Below are 24,545 nucleotides of genomic sequence, written 5' to 3'. Positions count from 1 at the left end.
CCACTCTATGCACAGGTGGCCGCGACTCTCCTCTTACAGATGAGGAAGCTTGCACAAGTCACACAGCTCTTAAGAGCAGTACCATGACCTGAACACAAGTCGGACTGGCTCCAAACCCTGTGGTGCTAACCATTGTGCTGTTTGAAATTTCTTTAGGCCTCTAGATGGACCACTGAACCATGTGCCCCACCCCCATCCCCACTGGGCATCTCAATGACTGCAGAGTGAGCCTGCTGCACCACCCCTGCCTCTGCTCACGTCTAGACTCTAGGGTGGCCTCAAAGATCCTGCATGGTCTGACCTCTGCCTTCTTTTTTCATCTCCTGGCATCCAGTTCCTTGCCTTGCCCCAAGCCCAAGACACCCTGGAGCATGGCAGGGTCTTTTGTGCCCCAGTGCCTTTGCACATTCTATTTCTGATACTCAGAAAGTCTCTCTCCTGACAAAATCCTGCTCATGCCTGACAGCCCAAATCTCCATTGTCGTCGTCTCAGTGATAATCCTAGCTATCCAACCTACCTTTTAATTTTTAGTTAACTCATCAGACTCAGGGCCTAGCACAATGCTAAGCCCTTACAAATAATAAATGCTAGCGAGGGTGTGGAGAAAAAGAAACTGTCCTATACTGTTGGTGGGAATGTTCTCACTATGGAGAACAGTATGGAGGTCCCTTAAAAAACTAAAAATAGAGTTACCATATGATCCTGCAATCCCACTCCTGGGCATATATCTGGAGAAAACTCTAATTCAAAAAGATACATGCACCTCAATGTTCATTGCAGCACTATTTACAGTAGCCAACGCATGGAAGCAACCTAAATATCCATGGACAGATGAATGGATAAAGAAGATGTGGTATATATATATATATATATATATATATATATATATATATATATACATATACACACACAATGGAATATTACTCAGCCATTAAAAATGCTGAAATAATGCCACTTGCGCAACATGGATGGACCTAGAGATTATCATACTAAGTGAAATAAGAGAGACAAAGAAAGACAAATATCATATGATATTGCTTATATGTAGAATCTAAAAAAAAAAGATACAAACAAACTTATTTACAAACTAGAAAGAGACTCACAGGCACGGAAAACAAACTTATGGTTACCAAAGAGAAAGCGGGGGCGGGGGGTAGGGATAACATATACACACTACTATATATTAAAATAGATAACCAACAAGGACTCACTGTATAGCACAGGGAAGTATACTCAACATTTTGTAATAGCCTATAAGGGAAAAGGACCTGAAAAAAAAATATATAACAATTACTGTGCTGTACACCTGAAACTAATATGACATTGTAAATCAACTATACAATTAAAAACTAAAATAGGACTTCCCTGGTGGTGCAGTGGTTAAGAATCTGCCTGCCAGTGCAGGGGACACGGGTTTGAGCCCTGGTCTGGGAAGATCCCACATGCCGCGGAGCAACTGAGACCGTGAGCCATAACTACTGAGCTCGCGTGCCACAACTACTGAAGCCCACGCATCTAGAGCCCGTGCTCCACAACAAAGAGAAGCCACCGCAATGAGAAGCCCGCGCGCCCCAACGAAGAGTAGCTCCTGCTCGCTGAAAGCCCGCGCACAGCAATGAAGATCCAACGTAGCCATAAATAAATAAATAAATTTATAAGTAGATTTATAAATAAATTTATAAAATAAAATACTGTTCTCTGCTGAGATTAAAAAAAGAAAGAAAAAAGAAAAAAAGAGTAAGTCCTGAAGGGGTTGCAGTAAATGTTGCAGGAGTGATTTAAGTTGTTTGCATCAATTTGTTTGCCTTAGGCATTTGGGACCGGGGGTGGGGTGGGGTGGGGGGGGTGGGGGGGGGAAGCTGCTCTCTGGTAGTTGGTTCTTGGCACATTTTGAAGGCTGGCCTATGTCCTCCTGGGAGAGAAGGTCTTGAGAAGAAATCTTCCATTTCGGGGGAGGGGGGGATCTGAGCCCCCATTATTAGAAACCTGGGAGATCCAGGGCCCTGAGGGGCAAACATCTTTGCTTGTTGGTACGGAGAAGAGTGCAAAGCACAACGGATGCGCTCAGTAAACATCTGTTGAAGCAGATTGCTTTTCCTTGCACAAGCTCCAAGCATCAACCAGGAACAACTTGATTTGATTTGGGGGTGGTTCTCGGCAGTTTGGGATAATTCATGTGTCGTTTCTGGGCACAGGGCCACTGCTCTTTCTGGGTACCCTGAAGCCCTCCAAGAACCCGCCGGGTCTGCAGCCTCCACCCCTCGGTGTGCACGTGTATACACACACGCTTGTGCACCGCGCAGGGCCAACGCTGGGTGGGTGTGGTGGTCAGGGTAGCACCGCCCCTCATCCTCGCTGGGATCGTGAGGGTTTTGGCTGGGGTCGACCTTCCTTTCAGGCGCCAGGCAGGGGCCCCGGCCAATCCCCGCCCCCGGCGCCCCGCCCCTCACTTTAACTTTTCCCGCCCGGCCCCGCCCCGGCCGTCACTCCGCCCCCGGCCCCGCCTCGCCGCGCGCCCGCCCGCTCCCACCTGTCACCCCCATGCTGACCGAGGCTCTGTCTGAGAGGCGGGGAGCGGGCTGGTGGCTGCTAACGCCTCCGCCTCCAGTGCGCTCCTTGGTGGCGGGCTGTGGAGGGCGGTGGAGATGCCGGGGGCGCCGGCGTCTGTGATGTCGCCGCCTCTGTGACATCCCTGCCGCGACCGCTGCGGGCAGGGAACAGCGCTCACGATCCCGGCGAGTGGGTGAGCTTGGCGGTTGGGGGGCATCTTCCGGAGTGGGCTGCCCCACCTCGCCCCGCAGCCAGCCGGATGCCCCTCTCCTGGAGACATGGGGCGGCCCTGCTCTCTGCAGCAGGCCCAGATTGGTGGAGGGCGGCGACCTGTAAGCCTGGGGCCTGCTAGGCTGAACTTTGCACCTGCCCTGGGCACACTGGCACAAGGCCGCTGCCCCTTCTGTGCGCCCAGGACCCTCCAAGAACCTGCTGAACCTGCCACCTTTACCCCAAGTTGTGCACGTGTGTCCAGTGCACACACACAGGGACACAGCTTTGGGGTGCAGAGCCAGATTAGATAAGGCACCCTGTGCGCTGGTGGCATCCATCCTCAGACAGGTCCTCTCCCATCACCAGGGAACCGACTTTGGGAAAGTCATCTCTGATCACCTGCAGACACTTGGGTGGCTGGAAGGGCTGGGAGTGCAGGCTCACTCCCAGTTCAGTTCCCAGGAAGCCAGGCCTCAGGGACAGAGGAGTGGCGGGGGGCGGGGGGATGTCTTTGTTCTGGGCATGTGGTCTGCCCCCACCTAACCCTGCTGGGTCAGTGCCCAGGCTCGACACCCTCCTCCTCCTCCCCTCAGCCTGGCAGTGTTCTGCCAGGGACTTCCCTGCTGTCACCGGGTGGGGCATCTTGCCTAACTGGTCTGAATGGATAGCTCAGAGGCGGAACTGGAAGCACCAACCGGGAGGAGTGGTGGGAAAAGCAGCCCCATTCAAGGGCTGAGAACAGTCCTTGCCTACGGGGCAAGACTGGACAAGGTCCCAGCAAGAAGGCGCAAGGAGGCTGCTGTCAGGATGTGAGGTTCAGCACACAGACAGGCGCGAGTGGAGACAACCGTGGCCCAAACACACTTATTACCTCAAACTTTATTGCCCACGAGGAGTTCTCTACCGTCTCAACTCTGCAGGACCAAGGCTGCAGTTCTTCATGCATGGGGGGGCCGGGGGTCTCTCCCTGGGGAGCAGCATGGCTCAATGTGGAGAGCTGGGCAGAGGCCACCTTGGCAAAACGTGGGGATGAGCTTCTCCCCAGATGGAACCTCAGGGGACATCCCCTCACCCCACAACAATTCACAGTTGATTAATGCTACATGAGTGCTGATCAGCTCCCCCGGAAAGAAGAGGCTGGGTTGGGGTGATGGTAGGGGGTGCTCACCTTAAAGAAACCTGAAGGAGGTTTGAGGGGTCACATGCATGGAGAAGGGTCAAGAGCTGAGTCCCTTCACCCCATCTCCTGGCCTGCTTGTGCTCATGCAGAACCGCTGGCCTGCCCTCCTGGAGGGCAGCCATGAAAGTGCTTGAGGTCATCAGAGTGCAAAGTGCAGCTGGCAGTGCCCCCAAGACCAGGGGCAGCAGGACCAGTGAGTGTCTCGGGAAGCTCACGTGAGGCTGTTGAGAGCCGTGGCCTGGGTAACAGTAGCACCTGCATCTGCCGCCTTCTCTCGAGTCTATCGTGCTCTGTCCTCAGACGGTTCCCGTCAGGTAGGTCTCATGTCGCCCTTCGCTACTACAGATGAGGGAGCTGAGTGCCAGCTGCGCAGGGGCGGTGCTGGGCCTGCGGTTGGGGCTCGGGGCCTGCTGCTCCGGGGAAGACTCGTGGCCAGCAGCGAAGGGGCATGTGCTTAGGGACTGAGAACCACGTCACTCGAACGCCTTCTCTGGTCCTTGCTGAAGCTGAGCTCAGCTCAGGGCCTGGGTTGCGGCTCCCTGAGAAGTGTGGTGTTTTCTCCCAGGGAGACCCCCAGTGTCAGGCATTCCTCCCTCCCTGACCTGGTCTGAAAAACACCTAGAGATAGAAGGGGGCCTGATGGCCAGGCAAGGCCGGCCAAGGGCGTCAGAGGGCCCCCTCCATTAACCCAAGGGTAGGCACACCTGCTGCCCCAGTCCTGTACTGGGCCTGGGGGTAGGTCATTAGATGCTCATACCTGCCTGGAACCCGAGGGAGGGGCTCACCCACCTCTCTGGGACCTGGGCCGGAAGCCACTCTCCCCTGACTGCCAGCAAGTGGTCACTGATCCTAATGGGTCAGGCCAGCTTGTCAGGACCAAGGCAGAGAAGACCCTCTTTGTTCCCCATGGGAAGAGGCCTCCTGTCTTCCTCCTCCTCCTCCTCATGTGGGCTCAGGAAGGACACAGGTGGGAGATCCTGGGAGGTGTTCTGCTAGCCCCACCTCACTGCTGCCAGCCCCTGGTCCCACCGCTGAGCCACAAGCTGGCAGGCCCCTGGGAGCAGGCAGGCTGAGCCTGTGTCTCGGGGGCAGCGCTGAGCACCGAGAAGGAAGGTCACTTCTGGCCAAGTGGAGCCAGTGGTGGAAGGCTGGTTAGGGCCTGTTCTCCAGCTGGCCATGCTTGACCCTCCAGCTCCAGGCGAAGCTGCCGTCAGGGGCCAGGGTGCACTGCAGGTCGATGCCCGAGTCCGGCACCTCCATGTCGTAGCGCACGGGCTGCCCGTCCTTGGTCACCAAGCTGAAGGCTGAGGCTGGGATCTGCGGGCAGAGCAAACGAATGGGTCTGAGAGTGGCAAGGGGCACCGAAGGTTCCTAGAAGTGCGGTGCTGACGGCCTCCTGCCGTGCTGGCAGACACCTCCCTCCAGCCGAGTAGGCAGCCCTGAGGTATCAGCTGCCTTTCCTTCTGGAACACTTGCAGAACCTCTCCTGGCCCAAGTGTGGATCCTGAGGACCCTTCAATCACCACGGCCAGTCTTGCCCTGGGACCCCAGGAGACATCTGGGGCCAGCTATTTCCTCTGGTGCCATTTCTACTTATTCAAAAGCCTCCTTCCTGGAGGACTGGGCTAGGTGCACTGGGTTCTGGGGCTCTGCCCCTAAGCGTGTACCTGCCCCCTTACCTGGCTGCTGATGCCGGTTGCGATGTCTCCCACCTTGACCCGGTGGAATTCCCGGATGTGCAGGTGTTCGCCATTGAGAGACTGTATTTGGACTTTCACACCTAGAAGGCAGGTAAGGTGACCATCAGGGGAGTGGCTGCTAGCTCCCTAAGGCGCCCTGTGTAGGGGGAAGCAGGGTGGCTGTGGGGAAGCTGCAGAGATGACATGGAGGATGGAGTGGCTGCAATGTTATACCCCTGCTAGCTCTTACTGGCCATTTCCTGTCAACACCAGGAATTTGGCCTGCACAGTGCAAATATCTAGGGTTGGCTCCTGTGGGGAAGTAGTATTTCAACTTACAAAGCAGAAAGGAACTGGAAACAAAGATTCTTAGATTGTGGGCAAATTAGATTTTAAGTCCCTGAGGTGGAGCGGCCTGTGGCCAGGCATGGGGGCTTGATGCCATGAGTCTCACTGTCCCCAGGGAACCGTAAGCTGATGAAACCCTCATTCTATCAAAATCACAACATGACCTCTGCAACCATGCTTGAAAACAGAGTTCTACATATGTTGTCCTTCTCATCTTCTGACTTCAAATGTCAGAGGAGGATCTCAGCAAACCTACTACTGAGTTTTTTTTTTTTTAATATTTATTTATTTTTGGCTGCGTTGGGTCTTTGTAGCTGTGCACGGGCTTTCTCTAGTTGCGGAGAGCAGCGGCTACTCTTCGTTGCAGTGCGCAGGCTTCTCATTGCGGTGGCTTCTCTTGCTGCGGAGCACGGGCTCTTGGTGCATGGGCTTCAGTAGTTGTGGCTCATGGGCTCTAGAGCTCAGACTCAGTAGTTGTGGCGCACGGGCTTTGTTGCTCTGTGGCATGTGGGATCTTCCCGGACCAGGGCTCAAACCCGTGTCCCCTGCACTGGCAGGCGGATTCTTAACCACTGTACCACGAGGGAAGCCCCTATTGCTGACCTCTTGATTAAAACGCTCATGGGGTCCCATTCTTCCTTTTCCCTTTAGAAGACATTAATCGTTCAGCTTTGGGACTCCAGGCCAGGAAAGACTGCTCTCTGCCCCAAGCTAGAGGCCTTCTGGGACTCTATCAACTGCTCACAAGGGGCAATGGTCCTTGACTGCCCCATGAGGAAAGGCTCTGGGTGATCAGAGCCTTTACTCTAAACCAACTTAATGGCCAGGTACCTCAGATTCTGGGTGCCAGGTGCCTTCCTCTCCCTTCCCCACTGTGCCCCACTCTCAGACTCCCCAGTCCCAGGCGGATCAGGGGACTGTACCGTTGAAATAGCTCGGCGTGTCGGTGGGCCGCCCCCGGGCCAGCACCATGTTCCAGCTGGAGCTGCGGGCCTCCGCCTGGCTGCCCCACGAGTGCACGCCGGAACTCAGGGTGTCCCGCGAGCTCTGAGAGGCCTTGGACGGGTTCTGAAACAGAAGTGGGCACAGACTCAGGCCCCCGGGCTCAGGGAACCATCTCTGGCCTTGGTCTGATTTGGTGAGGAAGTGCCCATGTCCTAGGCTGGAGCGTGGCTCTCCTGAGCATTGGGGCTCAGCACAGGGCTGAGCTCCTGAGGGGCCCTTGGGCTGGAGGAGGGTGAACAGTAATTCTATGGGCACCAAAGCCAAGCCTTTCCCCTCACTATCCTAGTAGCCAAACCAGTCCCTAATTCCCGGGTGTGTTGGAGATGGACCGTCTCATTCTGAGAAACCAGGACCCCTGCCCCAGTGAGGACCCCTCCCAGAAGGAACGGGCACCCGTCACCTGCCCTTTACCCACTACTTGCACATGGCCCCTTCACTGGCCGGACACAGAGCCACCTGCCCTGTGCCCCGGCTCCTGGCCCACGGCCGACTCACCTTCTCACTGTCATCTGACAGGGAGAGGCTGTCGACGCTGAGGCATGACAGGATTTGCTCCTGTTCCTCCAAAGAAAACGGCTGCGACAGGCTGTTCAGAAATAATTCTGCAGAGAAAGGCAGAAGACCTTGTGAAAGACTGGGAGGGTCCGGCTGTGCCGTCGGCGTTCTTCTGCACAGATTGCTGACCCTGGGGAAGAGGACGAAGCCCAGGCCTTGGTGCAGGGCCCAGGCCAGTGCTCAGGGACCTGGATGCCGTGGCTGCCCGTACCTATTTCCAGCTGTTGCAGCTCTTGCTCGGGGAAGGTTGCCTTCCGCTCTGGTGAGCTGGAGTTCTTGGCTGGGGCCGGATCCAGGGAGGACAGAGCCAGTGGTTCCCACGTCCTGGACTCTTCTTTGCCCCAGTGCAGGCTGGGAGACTTTTTCTGCTCTGGGGGCTCTGGGGGTGGAGGAGGCTGGAGCTTAGGGGCCCCGCCTGCTGCATCCTCAGCTGGCTGGGGCCCCGGGTCCCCTGGTGAGAGCTCCCCTGGCGACAGCTCCACTGGCGGGGCACGTAGGGTCTGGTGAGGGTGCCCTTGGCTTGACGGTGGGTGGGCTTGGAGTGGCGGCGGATGTCTTGGTTCTTTGTACTCTCCCCTCCAAGGGCTCCTCAGACCTCCCACTACAAAACAGAAAGCACACGTGGTGAGGTGGAAATGGGCCAGGCCAGGTGGCCTTTCCTGAGCAGAAGAGGGCCAGAAGCGGGCAGTGAGAGTGGCTTTTGCCCGGCCAGGACATGACTTCGGAGGGCAGTGTGTGGTCTCCAGAGGAGGCCTCTTCCGTAAGATGGCCCTGATGATGGGACTACGACAGTATTTCTTTTATTCCATTTTCCTCCTAGGTAACAACTGCAAATTTAAAAATTACAGAATTGGCTCCAGAGAAGGACTTTGTTAATATTAATAGTAAAGAGAAGATTTAAAAATAGCTCTGGGGTAATGCCAACTCACAGTTCCCAGGCGAATGGGCCTCGCTGACCCTCCGTCTCTCTTACCCCTCCCTTCCCGATAGTGCTTCCTGAAGACACCATTCCTCTGGAGTGGAAGGCAATTCAGCCCTGGGGCCATTACAACTACCATCTAGGTTTGGCGTCAGGGGGCTCTGCAAGGTCTCTCTTCTGTTTTAAATATTCCCTTTTGTTCCCATAACCACTGTCTCTCCCTTGCCACCCCCTACCCCGCCCCCGGCTGATGTTCTCTTATGTTCAACATGTCATTTTCGGTTTGATCGAATTCTTGCAAAGCATGTGTTATTTTTATTTATCAATTTTTTTTAATACATTTATTTTATTTTTGGCTGCATTGGGTCTTTGTTGCTGCGCGTGGGCCTTTTCTCTAGTTGTGGCGAGCGGGGGCTACGCTCCGTTGTGGTGTGCGGGCTTCTCATTGCTGTGGCTTCTCTTGTTGCGGAGCACGGGCTCTAGGCGTGTGGGCTTCAGTAGGTGTGGCACGCGGGCTCAGCCGTTGTGGCTCGCAGGCTCTAGAGCGCAGGCTCAGTAGTTGTGGCACGCGGGCTCTAGAGTGCGGGCTCAGTAGTTGTGGCGCACGGGCTTAGATGCTCCGCGGCATGTGGGATCTTCCCGGACCAGGGCTCAAACCCACGTCCCCCGCATTGGCAGGCGGATTCTTAACCACTGCGCCACCAGGGAAGCCCTATTTATCAATTTTTAATTTCCAGAAAAGGCACTGTGTTCTAGGCCTTGCTCTGTTGGTCCTCTTTGCAGCCAGCACTGCGGCTTGAAGATCCAGCCAGGTTGCCCCGTGAGCAGAGTTGCTTTAATTGCTGTGAGCGCTGCGTGGAGCATCCTCCACCCCCCACCCCCACCTTTGGCCTCTCCAAGCTCCCAGGGAGGGACACCCGACTCCCCTCCCACAAACGACACTGCAGCGTGCATCCGCAGGCGTGTCCCCTTATGGATCTGGGCAGAGTTTCTTTGGCGGTGCGCCCTGGAGTGGGGTGCTGGGTCCCGGGTCTGCAGACGTCTGCCGGAGTGCTGCCAGGTGCTCTCCAGCAGAGCGCAAAGGCCACTGTCCCTCATCCCCACCAACACTTGGCGTGACACCAACTTCCTGATTTTCCCCACACAAATGGCTAGAAAGTGATACCTGGCTTTATTTCACATTCTCTGATACTGAGTTCAAGCCTCCCTTTATACGTTGTAACCCCTTGCCCCATCTCTGAGCACAGCCTCTGCATCAAGACACAGTACTAAGCACAGTACAAGGCACAGTACTAAGCACTTCGACTCACGTGACCTCAGTCTCCCAAACAAGCCTGAGGTTGGTGTCAGGCCCATGCTCTAGACGGGGGAACCAAGGCTCTGAGAGGCTGAGTACCTTGCTCTTGGCCACTACACGACCCCGCCGCCTCTCTCGCCCCCTGCAGCCAGCATGGGGCTCTTACCATGCTGCAGCGCCAGGCTGACCTTCCCCCCCAGCTCTGCGGCAGACGCTCGGTGGACAGGCTCTTTCCTGAGCCCTTCCTGGATGGCCTGGGCTGTGAGGGGGGCACAGGAGGGCGGGATCTCCCTCACAGGCGGAGGCTCGCTGGCAATCTGGGGGTCAAAAGGCAACATATGAGGCCCGCCTCCCCGTCACTTCCTGGCCCCCGGCTTTCTGTTCTTGCTCCTCCCCACTCTCCCCTGCCCTGCTGTGCTGGGGTCGGTCACAAGGACCAGAGTGGCCTGGTCTAGAGTGAGGGCTGGGACTGTTCCAAGAAAAGGTAGGACAGCACAGAGCCGGGGGGTGAGGCACCCATGACCCCCAGGCCCAGCCTGTCAGGAGGCAGGCAGAGGTGGCCCGGGGTGTGGACGCAAGAGAGCCCTGAACCATGGACCCAAGAAGACCCCTCACCTAGGATCTGCCCTTGGACCCTCAGATTCCAGTAGCCAAGTATTTTAGTCAGGATCCCACACTTATGATGAGGCCTCTGCTTGCTCCCATCTGCCACTGAAGAGCGGCCCAAACGGGAGGCCACATCAAGCCTGCAGCCCGGGCCCCGCGGCCCTGCTGGCGGCCCCAGGCGCTGTCACGGACCTTGAGGCACAGCGGCCCTCGGAAGTACTGGGTCCAAGGGTGGCAGCCATTGAGCATGTGCAGCATCATGCAGCAGCTGCTCCAGACGTCCACCTTGGCGTCACAGGGCTTGCCCATCACCACCTCTGGCGCCATGTGGGTCTCTGTCCCGGGGATGTAGTCCCCTGAGAAGGTGAGGAGAGACAGAAGAGGCAACTGTGAACTCTGACGGGCAGAAGCCTCGGCAATGACCACCCGAGTCAATTCCTGAAACACCCTGACTGTCTCAGAGTACTTTAAACAGAGATAGAGCCTCCAGATCAAACTTGCTGGGGCTGGGCCAAGTCGGGGATTGTGCTGGGGACTAGGACAAAGAATATATCATCCAAAACACGGGCTCTGCCCGTGGACCAAACCCTTAAAGTGCTTTCCCAAAAGCGGGGAGGGGCCTAGACACTGGAAATTCGGTTGTAGGAGACTGATTAGTGGTATGATGTTCCTAAAATGTAGGTTAAAAAAAAAACAAAAAGGAAAAAGAAAACTTATATGCATAAAAGACTAGAAAGATTGATGTCAGATGTGAACAGTATTTTTTTCCAGCGGTTTGTAGTTTTGCTTAGCTTGACTTTCTGCAAAAGATATTAGAAAAGATATTTTTGTAATAAGAAGAAAACACTAGAGTTATTTCAAAGTGGAGGGCAGGTGTCCATGTGCAATTTACATCTTCAGAATTACCAACAGTCCTTTAACAACAAAGAATCACTTCTAAAAGACTGTTTTTCCTTTGGTCAAAATGAAATAATTTTATGCTAATGCTATAAATAAAAAAGCAGGGCACAAAATCGTGTTATAATGGCCTTAACTATGTACGGAAAAAAAAAAAGACCTGGAGGGAATTATCTAAAATATTCATGATTATCTCTCTGGGCAAGAGGAATGGTGAGAATTCTTTTTTCCTCCCCTTCCATACCACTTAACACTGTAGTCACCAAATATTTTACAGTGGGTATGGATTATTTTGATAACCAGAAGAATGTAAGTTAAAAACAGGGATTTCTTCAGCTACTGAGCCCCAGCCCCTTGGTCAGCCTTCCCATTTTGCTTTCAGAAACTGTGCTCTCAGAGACACAGGAGGGCTGAGGTCGCAGGCTGGGAGCACAGCTCCCCAGGAAAGGCTGGACGAGAGGGGTGGAGCTCTGGGGGCTCTGAGGTAGGAGACCTGGGGACCTCGGGCGAGGCACCCAGCCTTTCTGTTCCCCTCCCTGTATAACAGGAACAGCAGAAACACGCACCTGATGTGCATCATTGCATTTAAGCCTAACAACAAAAGCCTCATAACCTAGGGCTGCTGTGGGGCTGAAGCATCCTGGTGGACCTAAAGTGCTCACATCTCTGATTGCCATTAAGGAAGTACAGAAGGCACATGGCTAATGCGTAGTAAAGGCTACTGGCTATTATCATTGTGGGGAGCGGTGGCGGGGAGGGGCGTACCTGTGAGCAAAGACTTCCCCAGGCCATCGGGTTGAAGGCACACAGCATGGCCAAAGTCGCAGAGGGCTGCGTGGCTCCCATCGCTGGACAGGAGCACATTGTCGGCTGCCAGGCCACCCCCGGGAAGAAGAGGAACAGGTGAGTCACCAAGGGCCCCAGCCCAATCTGCGCCTCCGGCGAGGCGACTTTCTGGCTGACCCTGCATGGCACCTCCTGCTTCTGATTAGTTTCATTAGTCATGGAGGGAGGGAGGAGGGAATCAGTTCAGCCTGGAGGCAGGCAGCAGGCAGGATCTCTGAGGGTGAGGGGACAGTGCCACTCAGCTCTGCTGTCCCCACCCTCCCCCAGTGGTCACCAGTGCGGTAGGAGCTTGATCTGCTGTTCTCTGTGGGCATCGCCCACTGGAAACTACAGTGCCAGGCTGAGGGCTGGGAGAACACACTTCCCCTTCCTACTGGAGCAGGCCCAGAAGACCTGGGAGGAAACCAGGCAGGGTGGGGTGAGGAAGGAGCCCCACGGGGACCAGGGCCACAGGCGCCCTGAGCCTTACCTTTCACATCTCCGTGTAGAATCCTTCGGGTATGGAGGTATTCCAGCCCTTCCAGAGCCTGGCCCAGGTAATACAGGGCCCGGTCCTCCGGCAGGCAGCCCCTCTGCTTTATGAGCTGGCCCAGCGAGCCACCTAGGAGACCAATGGCTAGTCTTTACATGGAGCTTTTCCAGGCCTGCAAGCCAGCCAAGGGCAAGGGCCTCCGAAGGGCAGGTGGTAGAAAGCAGGCCTTTCTTGCTCATGTCACAGGGTCAAGAGAGTAAAAACGGATTGACTGGGCTTCCCTGGTGGCGCAGTGGTTGGGAGTCCGCCTGCCGATGCAGGGGACGCGGGTTCGTGCCCCGGTCCGGGAGGATCCCACGTGCCGCGGAGCGGCTGGGCCCATGAGCCATGGCCGCTAAGCCTGCGCATCCGGAGCCTGTGCTCCGCAGCGGGAGAGGCCACGACAGTGAGAGGCTCACGTACCGCAAAAAAACAAAACAAAAAACCGGACTGACTGGGGACGAGGGTCAACCTGGGCAAGACTCGGGGAAACCCTTGGCTCTGAATGTGGAGGGAGAAGGAGCGGCGGCTGGCTCCTTACCTTCTAGAAGCTCCATGAAGATGTTGACCCAAGGACCTTCCTTCACAGCTCCATACAAAGGGACGATTCTGGGTGAGGTCAATCCCGCACATGCCATCAACTCCTCAGCCCGAAACACTTCAACTCGCACCTGGAAGGGCCCAGAGGTGGGTGTGAATCAGGGTGACGGACCAGGGCTGTTTCCCTGGCATCCTGTCAGGACCCTTGAAGCTCCCTGCACAGAGGCCGCTGATGTTCCCGGTGATGATTCTGAGGCCAGGCAGGGGCCCTAGTGGGCCTACTGGACCCTTAGAGACTAAACTGTGCCCCCTGGGGGTCGGAGTCAACGCCTAGCACTTGATTAAAGTTCTTCAGTGCTGATGCCTATGGAAATATAGTCACAAAAACTACAATCCTTATCCAGGCCCCTGGCATGCTGCCCACCCTCAGAGATCTGCCAAACACAGAACTTTCTTTTCCCCAGCCCAAATGTCTGGACATTTTCTAGGTCATGGGACATTTTCTGTATCAACATCCACTTCTACTCCTAAGATGCTGGGCTTCTGTAGCCAGAGTTGATGCGGCCAAGATTCTGCCTCTGTCAGTGCCCCTGGACCCTCAGCATCCTTCTCAGCACTTATTATTTGCTCATAATTATTTGCCTTTTCCCCTGAGGGCTAAAATGTCCATGTGGATGGGGTAGTGCTTGTTTACTCTGTTTGCAGCTGTTTCCCCAGAATCTGGGCATAGGAGAGGATTCTCCTGTGGGGAGGGGTTTGGCCAAGGCCCCTCTTACAGGGGCCTGGCAGGCCAGGGACCACCCACTCCTTTCTGCAGGGACCAGCATGACATGGAGGGAAGAAATAGGCCTTGGATACAAACATCCTGGGCTGAGACCCTGGCCCGGCCATTTCCAGAGGTAGATCACTTCCCCCAAGCTATGTGCCTCCACATGTGAACGGTGGGGACAGTGGCATCTGCTCCAGGGTCGAGTGGGGGTCTGGAGGGGTGATAACCAGCACCAGGCCTGGCAACTAGTGGGTGCTCAGGAAATGCCAGTTCCCCGCCTCCTCCCTCCAGCTCAAATAAGAGCAGCTTACTAAATGCTTACACTTGCTAACACAGACTTGTCCTTTCCGGCTGCAGCTGGTTCTCATGTCAGCCCTGAGAAGCGCCACCAGGGGGCACGAGTGGTAACAAAACCAGCCTGGAAGCCGTCAGTCAGGGCCTCTGGCAGTTTTCTTCCGAGACCTGCGGACTTGTGCAGCTTTTGGACTTTAGCCTATCAGTGGAAAATGTCCCTCTTCCGGTTACTTGCAGAATATCTGGTTTGGTTAATCAACTCACATGAACTTTGACTCCCTGTCAGTGTTTCCAGCTCTGAACCTGAGTTGGAACTAATTCACCAACCGGACTGGTATTAGCAAACGTCTTTAACCCTACTGTTCCCGAACTGTGGGGTGAAGCGCCCTGGGGCACCGCAGAGAACTTGGAAGGGGGCTACAGGGTATTCTGCATTTGAGGGAAACAGCAACGATTGACATCTGGGGACACCACACAAACTACTAGCGTGAGACAGTTCAGTTTCAACGATCGAACTGCATTCTTTTGATGATATATCTTTATGAAGCTAGGTTTTTGGAGGCTGTTGTGACAGAAAGGTACTTCAGGGGGATAATGTGGAGCAGGAGATGAAAGTGACAGTGTCCAGTGATTTCTGAGTTGGAGAAGCTGTGCCTGCCCAACAAGGCATGCATCCCGTTAGTAAATAACGCTTGTTTAAGAGCAAAATTTATCTCTCAGTTTATGTGTGTTGTTATTCAAATGGCTACTAGGTTATTAGGATAAAGACTTATTATTTGACCCAATTATTTAATAAATGGAACTGGTCAGTACTTGTTTTGGCCTGGAGCACCTTGAAAAAATGACTGAGACATTAAGGGTTGTGAACCAAGGAAGTCTGGGAGCCTCGGCTTTAACTGTGAAGAAATCCGTAAGTCCTCTGGAGTGTCCCAGGAATATTAAAACCCTTCCCAACCACCCAGATCAGAGGGGGTTGGAAGGGACACTTCAAAACACAAGGCGCGTTAGAAGTCTGGGCCAGCCCCAGGGAGAGCAGGCTGAAAGGGCGGTCCCAAGGGAGAAATGACGGCCTCCTGGTCCAGGCCAGCTGCCCGTCCGGCCACCTCTCCTCCCTGGACTTCAGTGTCTGTGTCTGTCAAGTGAAGGCTGGACTCTGATGAGGATGTTAATTAATGAGGACTAATATTTAATGCCCACTTAACACGTGCCAGGTACTGTGCTCAGCACTTCATAAGCATTAGTCGTTTACATCTTACGATAGCTTAGGAGGTGATATCATCTCATTTTACAGACAAGGAAGCTGAAGACTGGACCAGTAATCTGCTCAAGGTCACTGGATATAAAGTAGCAAAGCTGGGATTTTGGTGGGGGAAGCCTGACTCCAGAGCTCCCAGCTACCCCACCTCGCTGAAGGCCCTTCCAGGTATATTAGCTTTTACATCTGGGACGTTTTTACCTACGTTCAGGCACGCGCCTACCCAGGTGGAAACATGGTCAGCAATCACCTAACTGCCAAATCCACAAGCCCCTTCCCTCTGCTTAACTGCCTGCACGCTTTACACTGCGGATCGCTTTTTCCTTCTTGAAACTTTCCCTCTTGTTTTCTTTAGTATTCGTATCCATTTTATTTCATCGGTAAAAAAGGGAGTAACAGCAACTCTAATAAGTTCTTTTAAAGATCCCAGGAACATAAATATGTGAAGGTGACTCACACAGTATTTGGCACCTAGCTTTCCGCCTTATTTCGCCATCACCATCGAGATATTCTCCCCTCGGTCCTTGTTCTGATTTCCTTCTCAACACTTGTCCCGGCTGACTTTACCATGTCCCCGGCTGATGGCTGCTTCTACCACCGTTACACCATGTAAGTGTCCACCCCCCATTACAATCTGAGCTCCTTCAGGTCAGGCGTGTGGATTCCACACCTCTGTCTCCCTGGCACAGCGTCTGGCACAGAACAGGTGCTTGGTAACAACAGCTGGCTGGACTTGGCCAAGGCCACACTACCCCAGATCAGGGCAGAGGCAAAAGGAGGCTCCCAGAACTCCATGCTCGAGCCAGATGTTCTCAAACGCACAGTTCTTAACCCTCTTTGAGCCACAGACCCCTTTGAAAATCTAATAAATAAAAAATGTGTGTGTGTCCACACTTGCCACACACATACACACTTTAGAATAAAGTTCCAGGAATTCATGGATCTTATGACTTCATAAGTCTTAAGACTTCACTGACTAGGTTAAGAACTTACACACTGGCTGTTAAAAAGCACTGGACAGGGCTTCCCTGGTGGCGCAGTGGTTGAGAGTCCGCCTGCCGATGCAGGGGACGCGGGTTCATGCCCCGGTCCCGGAGGATCCCACATGCTGCGAAGCGGCTGGGCCCGTGAGCCATGGCCGCTGAGCCTGCGCGTCCGGAGCCTGTGCTCCGCAACGGGAGAGGCCACAACGGTGAGAGGCCCGCGTACCGCAAAAAAAAAAAAAAAAAAAAAAACAACAAAGCACTGGACAGATGTATATGTACCGATAAGGAAATCTATCCATGATACACTATTACATGAAAAAACATGGTACAGAACAACAAATGAGTGCAATCTCATTTCAATAAAAGAAACAACTACATGTTTATATATGCATAACAAGTCTAAAAAAGATTTATGTCAAAGGCTGGTTACCTCAGAAGGGGACTGGGCAACAGAGGGACTTCTGCTTTTTGGGTATCATTCTTTTACAATGAGCCTCAATTAATTTGAAATTAAAAGTAAGCTCAAACAAAACCCTAACCCCACCCCCACCCCCAAACCCTACATTAAGCCCTGGACTTGTGACCAATCAACATCTGACCTGGGGCCATGAATGTTCTAGAAGGAGGGCCAATGGGGTGCTGATGTCACCACAGGATACTCCACATCCTGGATCCTCCCTAGGGAGCGTCAGAGGGTGTGCAGACTTGCTCTGACCCCCTGTGCGGCTTGACCTCTGATCCTTGGTCCCCACCCTCCACCCCTACCCGCTAGCAGGGAACTGTTTCTGAGATCTTCCAGCTGAAATCGCTAAAGGACACTACTGCCTCCCCTACCCCGCTGCCCTGGAGAGAAAGGAGGGGTGGTCTGCCCGACCAAAGGCAGCTGTGTGAGCTGCCAAAAGCCAGCCCCGCTAAGATCCTGGATGGGGGAGGCGGAGCTCTGAGAAGGGCTGGCTCTGGGGGGCTGGGGCAGCAGCTCTGGGGCTGGCAAGTCCGTGCCTTGTGCCTGGAGCTTGTCCGACTGCCTTGGGGAGGTGAGAAATGGAGTCTCTGTCCTCTTCTACTATATTAGGGTTGTTTACCTTGTTGCCTGGGACTCTGAGAACCTCAGCAGGGGAACAGCTGAGGAGCCTGGTGACTAAGCTCCCCAGCATGGGCGCTCATCTCCAGGACACTTCACACTCTCTTGCCCTCCTCCCACCCGCCTCTCAGGAGGAACAGCTGAGCCTTCTCCGGTGGCCTGGGGAGGGGACTGCAGCTGAGGAGGTCAGGCACGTGGCCTTGGCATCCCAGCGAAAGATGATGACCCGTGCTGGCAAGAACTAAGCACGTGTTTTGGCTGGTGGGGGTGGGCAGGGGTGGAGCTGGCTTATTTGACACAGTAGGTCTGAAGCTTGGGGTAATACCTACGGATAGTCCCCTCTCTCATCCCATCACCCCGAGGCCCAAACTTTAGAACTCTAACACCTGGTCACACACAAGCCAGGGAAGCCAGGTTTACTCACAACACAATCTGTACCATCGCCCCTTAAAGTCACAGGCACCCAAGACAGTGGCGGCAGCAGTGCCTACTCTGCGTGGGGCCTGAGTGGGATGCACCTGCCTGGGCTGGCTGTTTGGTCCCTTTCCTTTTGGGGATCAGAGTGTCCTTGACAAAAGCCATTTGAAAGCAAGGTCCATCTTTGAATTAGCTTATTTCACGCTGCCCAAGGGCCAAGGAAATGGCCCACGGAAATGTTTCTGATTTCCACCTTAGGAAGTCCTTGGTGCTAGCCCTCAGGCTGAGTTGGGGTCAAGGACAAGGTGGCTTCTAGTCAAGGTGAAAGGAGAGGAGAGGAGGAGAAATGGTATCTGAAGGAGAGCACGACTGACACCCTCAAGGACTGCTAGGCCTGGGCAGTGTGATCTGACAGAAGGAGGCCTCAGTTCCAGGCCCAGCTGTGCAGCTGTGGGCAAGGTGCAGACCCTCTCTGGTCTCCAGTTCTAACATCAGTGAGACGAGGGAGTGGGAGAGGTGACTCAGGCCTCTGCCTCTAATCAAAATCCTAGAAGCATGAGTCTTCCTCCCCTGTCCCTTCCCGAAGAGAGGTTCAAAGCCAAACTCTACAGTCGGACAAGCCTGGGGCTTCTTGCTAAGTCTCGTTTCCTCATGTCCATCTCGCAGGACCTAGTACCTCCGGCCGACAGGAGGCAGAGCCCAAACTCAAGTCAGATCTGACTCCCAAGGTGCACGGCCTCCGTCGGGAAGCACCTGTTAGGTGGAGGCTATGCTCTTGCTATTACCTTCTGGTCCACTATGTAGTTGAGAGGTTTCAGCTCAACATGAATTTCATGACAATCCAACCATCTTCCAGGTTTTGATGTGCTCTAGGGGCCTGGCATCAGGAGTGGCCCAGGCTGTGCGCACACTCTCATGCTCCCTCACATACACGCACACCAAGTGTGGCACCCAGGCGGGGGCACATGACCTGGACTGTCCCCTTCCAGCTCCAGCTGACCCAGGGCAGCCAGGATAGCCAGACGCCGTTAAAGAGTCAGACCCACGGCCTCCCTGTGCTAACCCTGAAAGGAAGCAGAGGGAACGCCACAGGCCTCCTGTCCGCCTTCCCTCCTCAGCCCCGGAGCCCGGCATACCTTTTTGACGGCACACTGGAAGCCGGTTTGCTTGTCCTCCATCCTGTGGACCTCTCCGAAGGAGCCTCTGCCCAGGCAGGGCTGGCGCGTGGCCCAGTGGATGTCCTCTCGGTACTCATAATCCACCGGCTTGAGTTTCTGGGGTTGGCGGGAGACAGAGGCCGGTTTCAGTGGCCAGGGCAGTGGAGGGACGAAGGGTTACAGTGAGGAAGGCTCTCCAACTGGTGGCCCTTGCCAGGTTGCTGGGCTGAGCCCTCGCATCCAAGAACACCAGCAGGTCTGAGGCAGGGCTCGGGGTCGGGGTGTGGGGACGGACCCAGAGAGGGGGTTGCAGGAGTCAGGCGAAGGCAAGGGGGAGCTTCACGGGCGGAGGCAAGCCGACCCTTGCGATGAGGAAACCTCCTCCCCAGACTTGTGATTGTGGGACAGGAACGGAATTGTCAACCGCCTTGACCATGAGAAAAAGTGCCTCAGGAGCTAAGTGGTAGAGGAAAGGGAAGGAAGTGAAGAGGGGCGGGGGACAAGGGACAGTGTGTCAGAGATGGACGGGATAACACCCAGAAATCTAAGTTTGGGAAAATCACATAACATTACACAGTGACCCAGGAAGAGAACTAGAGGAAAAGGGGAAGGGAAGGGGGGTAGTGAAGGTGGACGGCCCTGGAGGTGGAGGCGGTGGTAGGTGTACGTGTGTTTGGGGACTACTCGCCTCAATAAGCAGGACCCCCTCACTGTCCTCGGTTTCAGGGCTGGGCTCCCGAGGCTTGGAGCCCCCCACCAACCAGGTCTTGGCCAGGCTGGCCAGGCTGCGGGCCTGGCCGGAGCTCACGCTGCCTTGCAGAGCGTGCACGAGGTACTCCTCCATGGACAGCTTGTCACTCGAGCCATGCGACGGGCAGCTGGGCTTCACATGTGGGCCAGGCAGGGGCTTCTGGCCGTCTACACAGGCCAGTCTGCCCAGGGGAGGGCCGGGCAGGGGCTGCTGCCTGTCTACACAGTTTGCCAGTTTGCCTAGGAAGAAGGACTCTAAGGGGTGAGGTTTCCAGGGCTGGAGAGGGTGGAACGGGAAGGGGTGGGGCCGTCTGCTGTAGGGGAAGGGGTGCGCGGGCTGGGGCAGGGGGCCTACGTCCTGGGGGTGGTGGAGTTTCCACACGTGGTTTAGGCACTGCAGGGGGCTGATCAGTTTGTGGAGTTCCGGTCGAGGCAGCGCTGGCCGCAGGCCCTCCCCGAGTTTCTTAAACCAGAGATGGCCAAGGCCTGGCTCCTTCAGAGGCTTCGAGAACTGGGGGGTGTTTCTAACATACGGGGTGCCTAGCGGAGACTCATCCTCCTGCGGGGGAAACACAGCTGTTAGGACATGGGGCTGGGGCCAAGGCACAGGTGCTGTTCCGAAGGCCCATGAGCCCAGGGGGCGCCCGGCACAGGGGTCTGGGCTTAGGGGCGGGTCTCACCTGAACCGGGACCGTGCAGCTCTCCTGCTCAGGGGTTCTAGGGAGGGGTCTGGCCAAGGCCACTCCTGCCTGAGCCAGGGACTTGGAGCTCTTCTTCTTGCGTTTCCTCCGGGCTTTGCTGCGACGCTTCCCCTTCCAACACACGCGGGCCATTTTGCCCTCGGTCGAGTGGGCCACATTGTTGGGGATTTGATCAAGACTCTCGGACTGGCTGTCAGCAAGGGGACACAGACACGCATTCTGAGTGTGAGGGGGCAGGGAGATAGAACGGCTCAGGTAGCTGCGGCTGGAGTCATACAGACCCGAGGTCAAATCCCAGCTTGGTCAGGACTTGTGTGAACGTGGGAAAGTTCCTAAGCCCCAAAGACCTTTAGGCTCCTCACTGATAAAATGGAGGTGGCATTTCCTGCCGGGCAGGGCGAAGATGGGGTTTAAATGAAATAGCTCATTTAAAAAGCCTGCCTCGGTGTCGGGCCCCACAGCAAGCTTCCGATCAACAGTGGTTGTTACTAAAGTGAGAGTGCACACCGCTCTTCTGGGTGGAGGGGGAGACATGGTTCTCTCCCTGCTCTCCAAGGGGGGCTTGCCCTTGAGAGGTCCTGGCAGCGGGGCATGTGGCTCAGAGGGCCACAGCCCATGGCAGGCATTCTCGGCTCTGAGTTGGCTTCTGTTGCCTCCAAAGCAGGGGCAGCTGAGGTTGGTCACTTTCCTGCTAGCAGTTCCCAAATTCCAACGATAAAGAAGTCCACCTGGTGGTAGGGGAGGAACTGTTTCCAGGTTCAACCTCCAGCTGCCAAAAACCTTCTTTGGGGCTGGGGAGGCTGGGAACCTCACTTGGCCTCCTTTCTACAGGGCCACTGAGCTGCAAGTCTGTCCCTGCCTGTTTCCAAGCCCTCATCCCTCCTTGGGTGTGTCTCACAGAAGGAAAGACACAGCAGGTTTCTCCCCGAGTTAGAGTGGCTTCTCTGGGCCTGCACTCGTGGTCACGCACCAGCGGCAAAGTGCCTCCTGTTCCCAGCATCCTCCCTACTGATGGGAACCGAAGGGGAGCAGCAAGGACTCCGAGGAGGAGAATAAAAATAAAACGTCAAGCTGATGTGACCCTGATGTGACCCAGAGGCAGTCACCCACATGCTGGGAAAAGCTTTTGAAAAGCTTATTTGGCTGCGAGAGCAGCTCAGCGAGGAAGCCTGGGTGGGTTCCAGGAGCCAAACCACAGGTGCTGAAGGAAGGAGCCAGGGGTCACTTGCGAGAGGCCTGGGCAAGCAGCTGGGGTGGGGACGCCCCCGCGGCAGCTCCCTGCCACCCCACTCAAGCTGACCTTACCTGTACTGTTTCGAGCCAGCGATGAAGATCCGTTCTGAGAAGGTGGGGCTGAACTCTTGGCTATTCTCACCTTTTAAGTAAAGGCAAAGGGGTTGGATGAGCAGAAAGGAGAGAGAAAGAACAGGGGAGAGGCACTTAGAGGAGAGGCACTTTGCAGATACCCTCCCGGCCACTCCTCCTTCCCAGACCCCTTCTGCCTGGCGGCTCACCTCCTCTCACTGGCAGCCTCACCCCTCCCTCCCAGCCTGAGGGTCAAGGCACAGGGCGTGCCTACAATATGGGATCACAGGGTGCCCACCTCACTTCACGTACTGTGAGGTGTGAGATGATCTATATAAAACACTCAACTCAGTGCCTGGCACACGGTAACAGCTCAACAAATATACACTATTACAAATAACGCGTGTGTGCGCGCACGCGTGTGCAGTACTACCATTACCATGTCACTCACTCCACTTTAATTTTTATTCTCTCATCTCTCGTCAAAGGCCAGCCAGAAGGAAGCGGAAGATGAGGGGAAGGATGTGTGTATGTAAGAAAATACCATTATGAGCTGTAGGTCTCGCCAGGCTCCACCCAAGGAAACCTCCTGGGGTGGAGGGTAGGTGTCGGGTAGAGAGGGGATTCCTGGCCCTCCCCACGCCCCTGGGAGTTTCTCAGGCTCCGGTGGCAGCCACTGCTCCAAGCCATCTTGAGGTATTGTGAGTGGAAGCAGAAAGGATCAGCCCGGGAAGCCCCGCAGACCCTGCATCGGCCTTGCAGGCCCGAGGGCAGGCGTTCATTCTTTGCGGGGGTTGGGGGGCGGCAAGCACCGGCGTGGAAGGAGGTGAAGGGCCCAGGGCCCAGGGCCCAGAGAGGCTTTCCGGGACACCTGGCCTTTCCTGCCTGGGCCTCTCCAGAGATGCTCAGGCTGCCCAAGGTCCCAGCAGAAGGCCTGCCTGATGGCCCTGCAGAGAGGGCCCAGGACCTTGGAGCCCAAGCATTCCTGTCTCCCAGCTCCCTTCCCCTGCTCTGGTCATGAGCAAGGCCTCTGTCTGCCACTTCTCCCTTCTTGGGCTTCACTCCCCTGCACTGTTTGAGCTCCCACTTCACACTGATCCTTGGCTTAATTCCCAGGTGTGTCTTGCAAGTCTTCTATGGTGGTCACCTTGACTTCCCTCTTCCACAGGGGGACCCCGAGTCCAGCCCCATCGGTGCCCAACCACCCTTGCACAAGCGCTGCACCCACTGCAGGCTCCCCACCTGCCCTCTCTGCCAACACTCCCAGCCCAGGGCCCCTTACATTCGGCCTGGGCGATGATGGAGATGGCAGCCGGCCCGCCCTCGGAGCCTTCCTTGGCTGTGCCTTTGGTGATCACGTCGTTCAGGATCTCCCACTTCCCGCAGAACATGGGGCTCTTCTCCACGGCCTCGAGCTTGTGGACGGAGCTCTGCTTCGTCTCCGTTGCCTGTGTCTTCTCCTTGGCTTTGGCGAACTCCTTCTGCTGTCCGACCGCGGAGCCGGGGGCGCCTGGGCAGGCCATTTCCATCACTGCCATCTCCCAGGCTCACGCTCACCCTGTGAGAGACCACACACAGAGCAGGTCACCCCCGAACCCCGAGGCGCCCAGGTGTCAGGCTTGGGTGGGAGGAGAAAAGCAGGGGGCAAAGGGTCTCTACTTCCTCATGCCACACATAGCTATCCCTCCAAATGTTCCAAATGGCAACCTCACCATTGTTCCACGTGGGGTGAGCCCCCCAGTCCTACTGGCCCCTCCACAGTAAATGGTCCCTCTCTCCACCCCACAAGGGGAACTCCAGCCCGCCTCCTCCAGGAGAGATGTGGACCAACATCTGGGTTGGTTCTTTCTTGCCTTTATGAATAATGGCTGAATCTTTTTCTGTTGTTTGTTTTGTGGTGAACTTTGCTTCCCCAGAACAGGGTGGTGGATCCTATACTCCAAAACCATCAGTCACATCACTGATTCCGCAGAAGCCTTGCTTCGTAGAGGACATGCCTGCACCATCCATGATGGCTCTTCTCCAAGTGGAGAGAACCAAGGTTTTGTTTTGTTCCCTAGCTAGAGGTAGATACATGTATGTATACGTGTGTGTGCACACGTGTGTGTACATAGGCATCCAGATGTGTGTGTTTGTATATATATAGAGAGATTTGTGTGTATATTTATATAAACATTACATGCATACACGTAAATGAAATCTTGTAAATTGAAAAACCAGCATGCAAATGGCAATACCAGCACTTGGCTCCTTTCACGAGATGCATCTGTTTGCGGCTCTCCAGAAGGAACTGACATGCTTCCTTCTGTAATGTCCAAACTCATTTGCTGAAAACCTCTCCTAAGTATCAGTTTTCTTTCAGGCAACATTAGTAGTGGAATTTATATTAGAGCCCTGGACACCAACCGACACCTCTAGAAATATGAGGACAAAGCGCAAGATGTCACCTCTCTCTGGGCTCCATCTCTACCAGCTCTGCGTTCCCGTAGAGCCAGAGGGGAGAGAGAGCCCACTGTTGTGACAATCTGTGCAAGCAGCACGTGGGCTACGGTTGTCACGGAAGAGAATGGCACCACCCTGAGGTTGTTACCATTTGGGAGCCTTTTTAAAGACTGGGGCGTGGACTCCCAAGGGCAGGGCCCTTCTGGGTCGTGACTTGCTTGAGACAAAGCCTGAGAAGGCA

The 24,545-nt window shown here is 55.2% G+C and overlaps 1 protein-coding gene across 1 annotated transcript in view; it reads right to left on the bottom strand.

The window, feature by feature from the left end:
* Positions 1 to 3,641: 3,641 nt before the first annotated feature.
* Positions 3,642 to 24,545, bottom strand: part of MAP3K14 (mitogen-activated protein kinase kinase kinase 14) — a 43,075-nt gene continuing 22,171 nt past the window's right edge. Inside the window, exons 2-16 of the mRNA XM_082679914.1 lie at positions 23,145 to 23,420; positions 21,863 to 21,932; positions 20,537 to 20,747; positions 19,795 to 20,415; positions 19,086 to 19,223; positions 13,149 to 13,278; positions 12,566 to 12,697; positions 12,016 to 12,120; positions 10,546 to 10,709; positions 9,914 to 10,064; positions 7,743 to 8,132; positions 7,472 to 7,578; positions 6,895 to 7,039; positions 5,624 to 5,724; positions 3,642 to 5,261 (exon numbers count right to left, since the gene is read on the bottom strand). Of these exons, the coding sequence (XP_082536040.1) occupies positions 5,097 to 5,261; positions 5,624 to 5,724; positions 6,895 to 7,039; positions 7,472 to 7,578; positions 7,743 to 8,132; positions 9,914 to 10,064; positions 10,546 to 10,709; positions 12,016 to 12,120; positions 12,566 to 12,697; positions 13,149 to 13,278; positions 19,086 to 19,223; positions 19,795 to 20,415; positions 20,537 to 20,747; positions 21,863 to 21,932; positions 23,145 to 23,400 (2,886 nt within the window). The 5' untranslated portion in view covers positions 23,401 to 23,420 and the 3' untranslated portion in view covers positions 3,642 to 5,096. The remainder of the gene's footprint in view (positions 5,262 to 5,623; positions 5,725 to 6,894; positions 7,040 to 7,471; positions 7,579 to 7,742; positions 8,133 to 9,913; positions 10,065 to 10,545; positions 10,710 to 12,015; positions 12,121 to 12,565; positions 12,698 to 13,148; positions 13,279 to 19,085; positions 19,224 to 19,794; positions 20,416 to 20,536; positions 20,748 to 21,862; positions 21,933 to 23,144; positions 23,421 to 24,545) is intronic.

This window comes from Grampus griseus (genome assembly GCF_964374135.1).
Source record: "Grampus griseus genome assembly, chromosome: 20".
Classification (NCBI taxonomy): Eukaryota; Metazoa; Chordata; class Mammalia; order Artiodactyla; family Delphinidae; genus Grampus; species Grampus griseus.
This window is presented reverse-complemented; position numbering and strand designations above follow the sequence as displayed.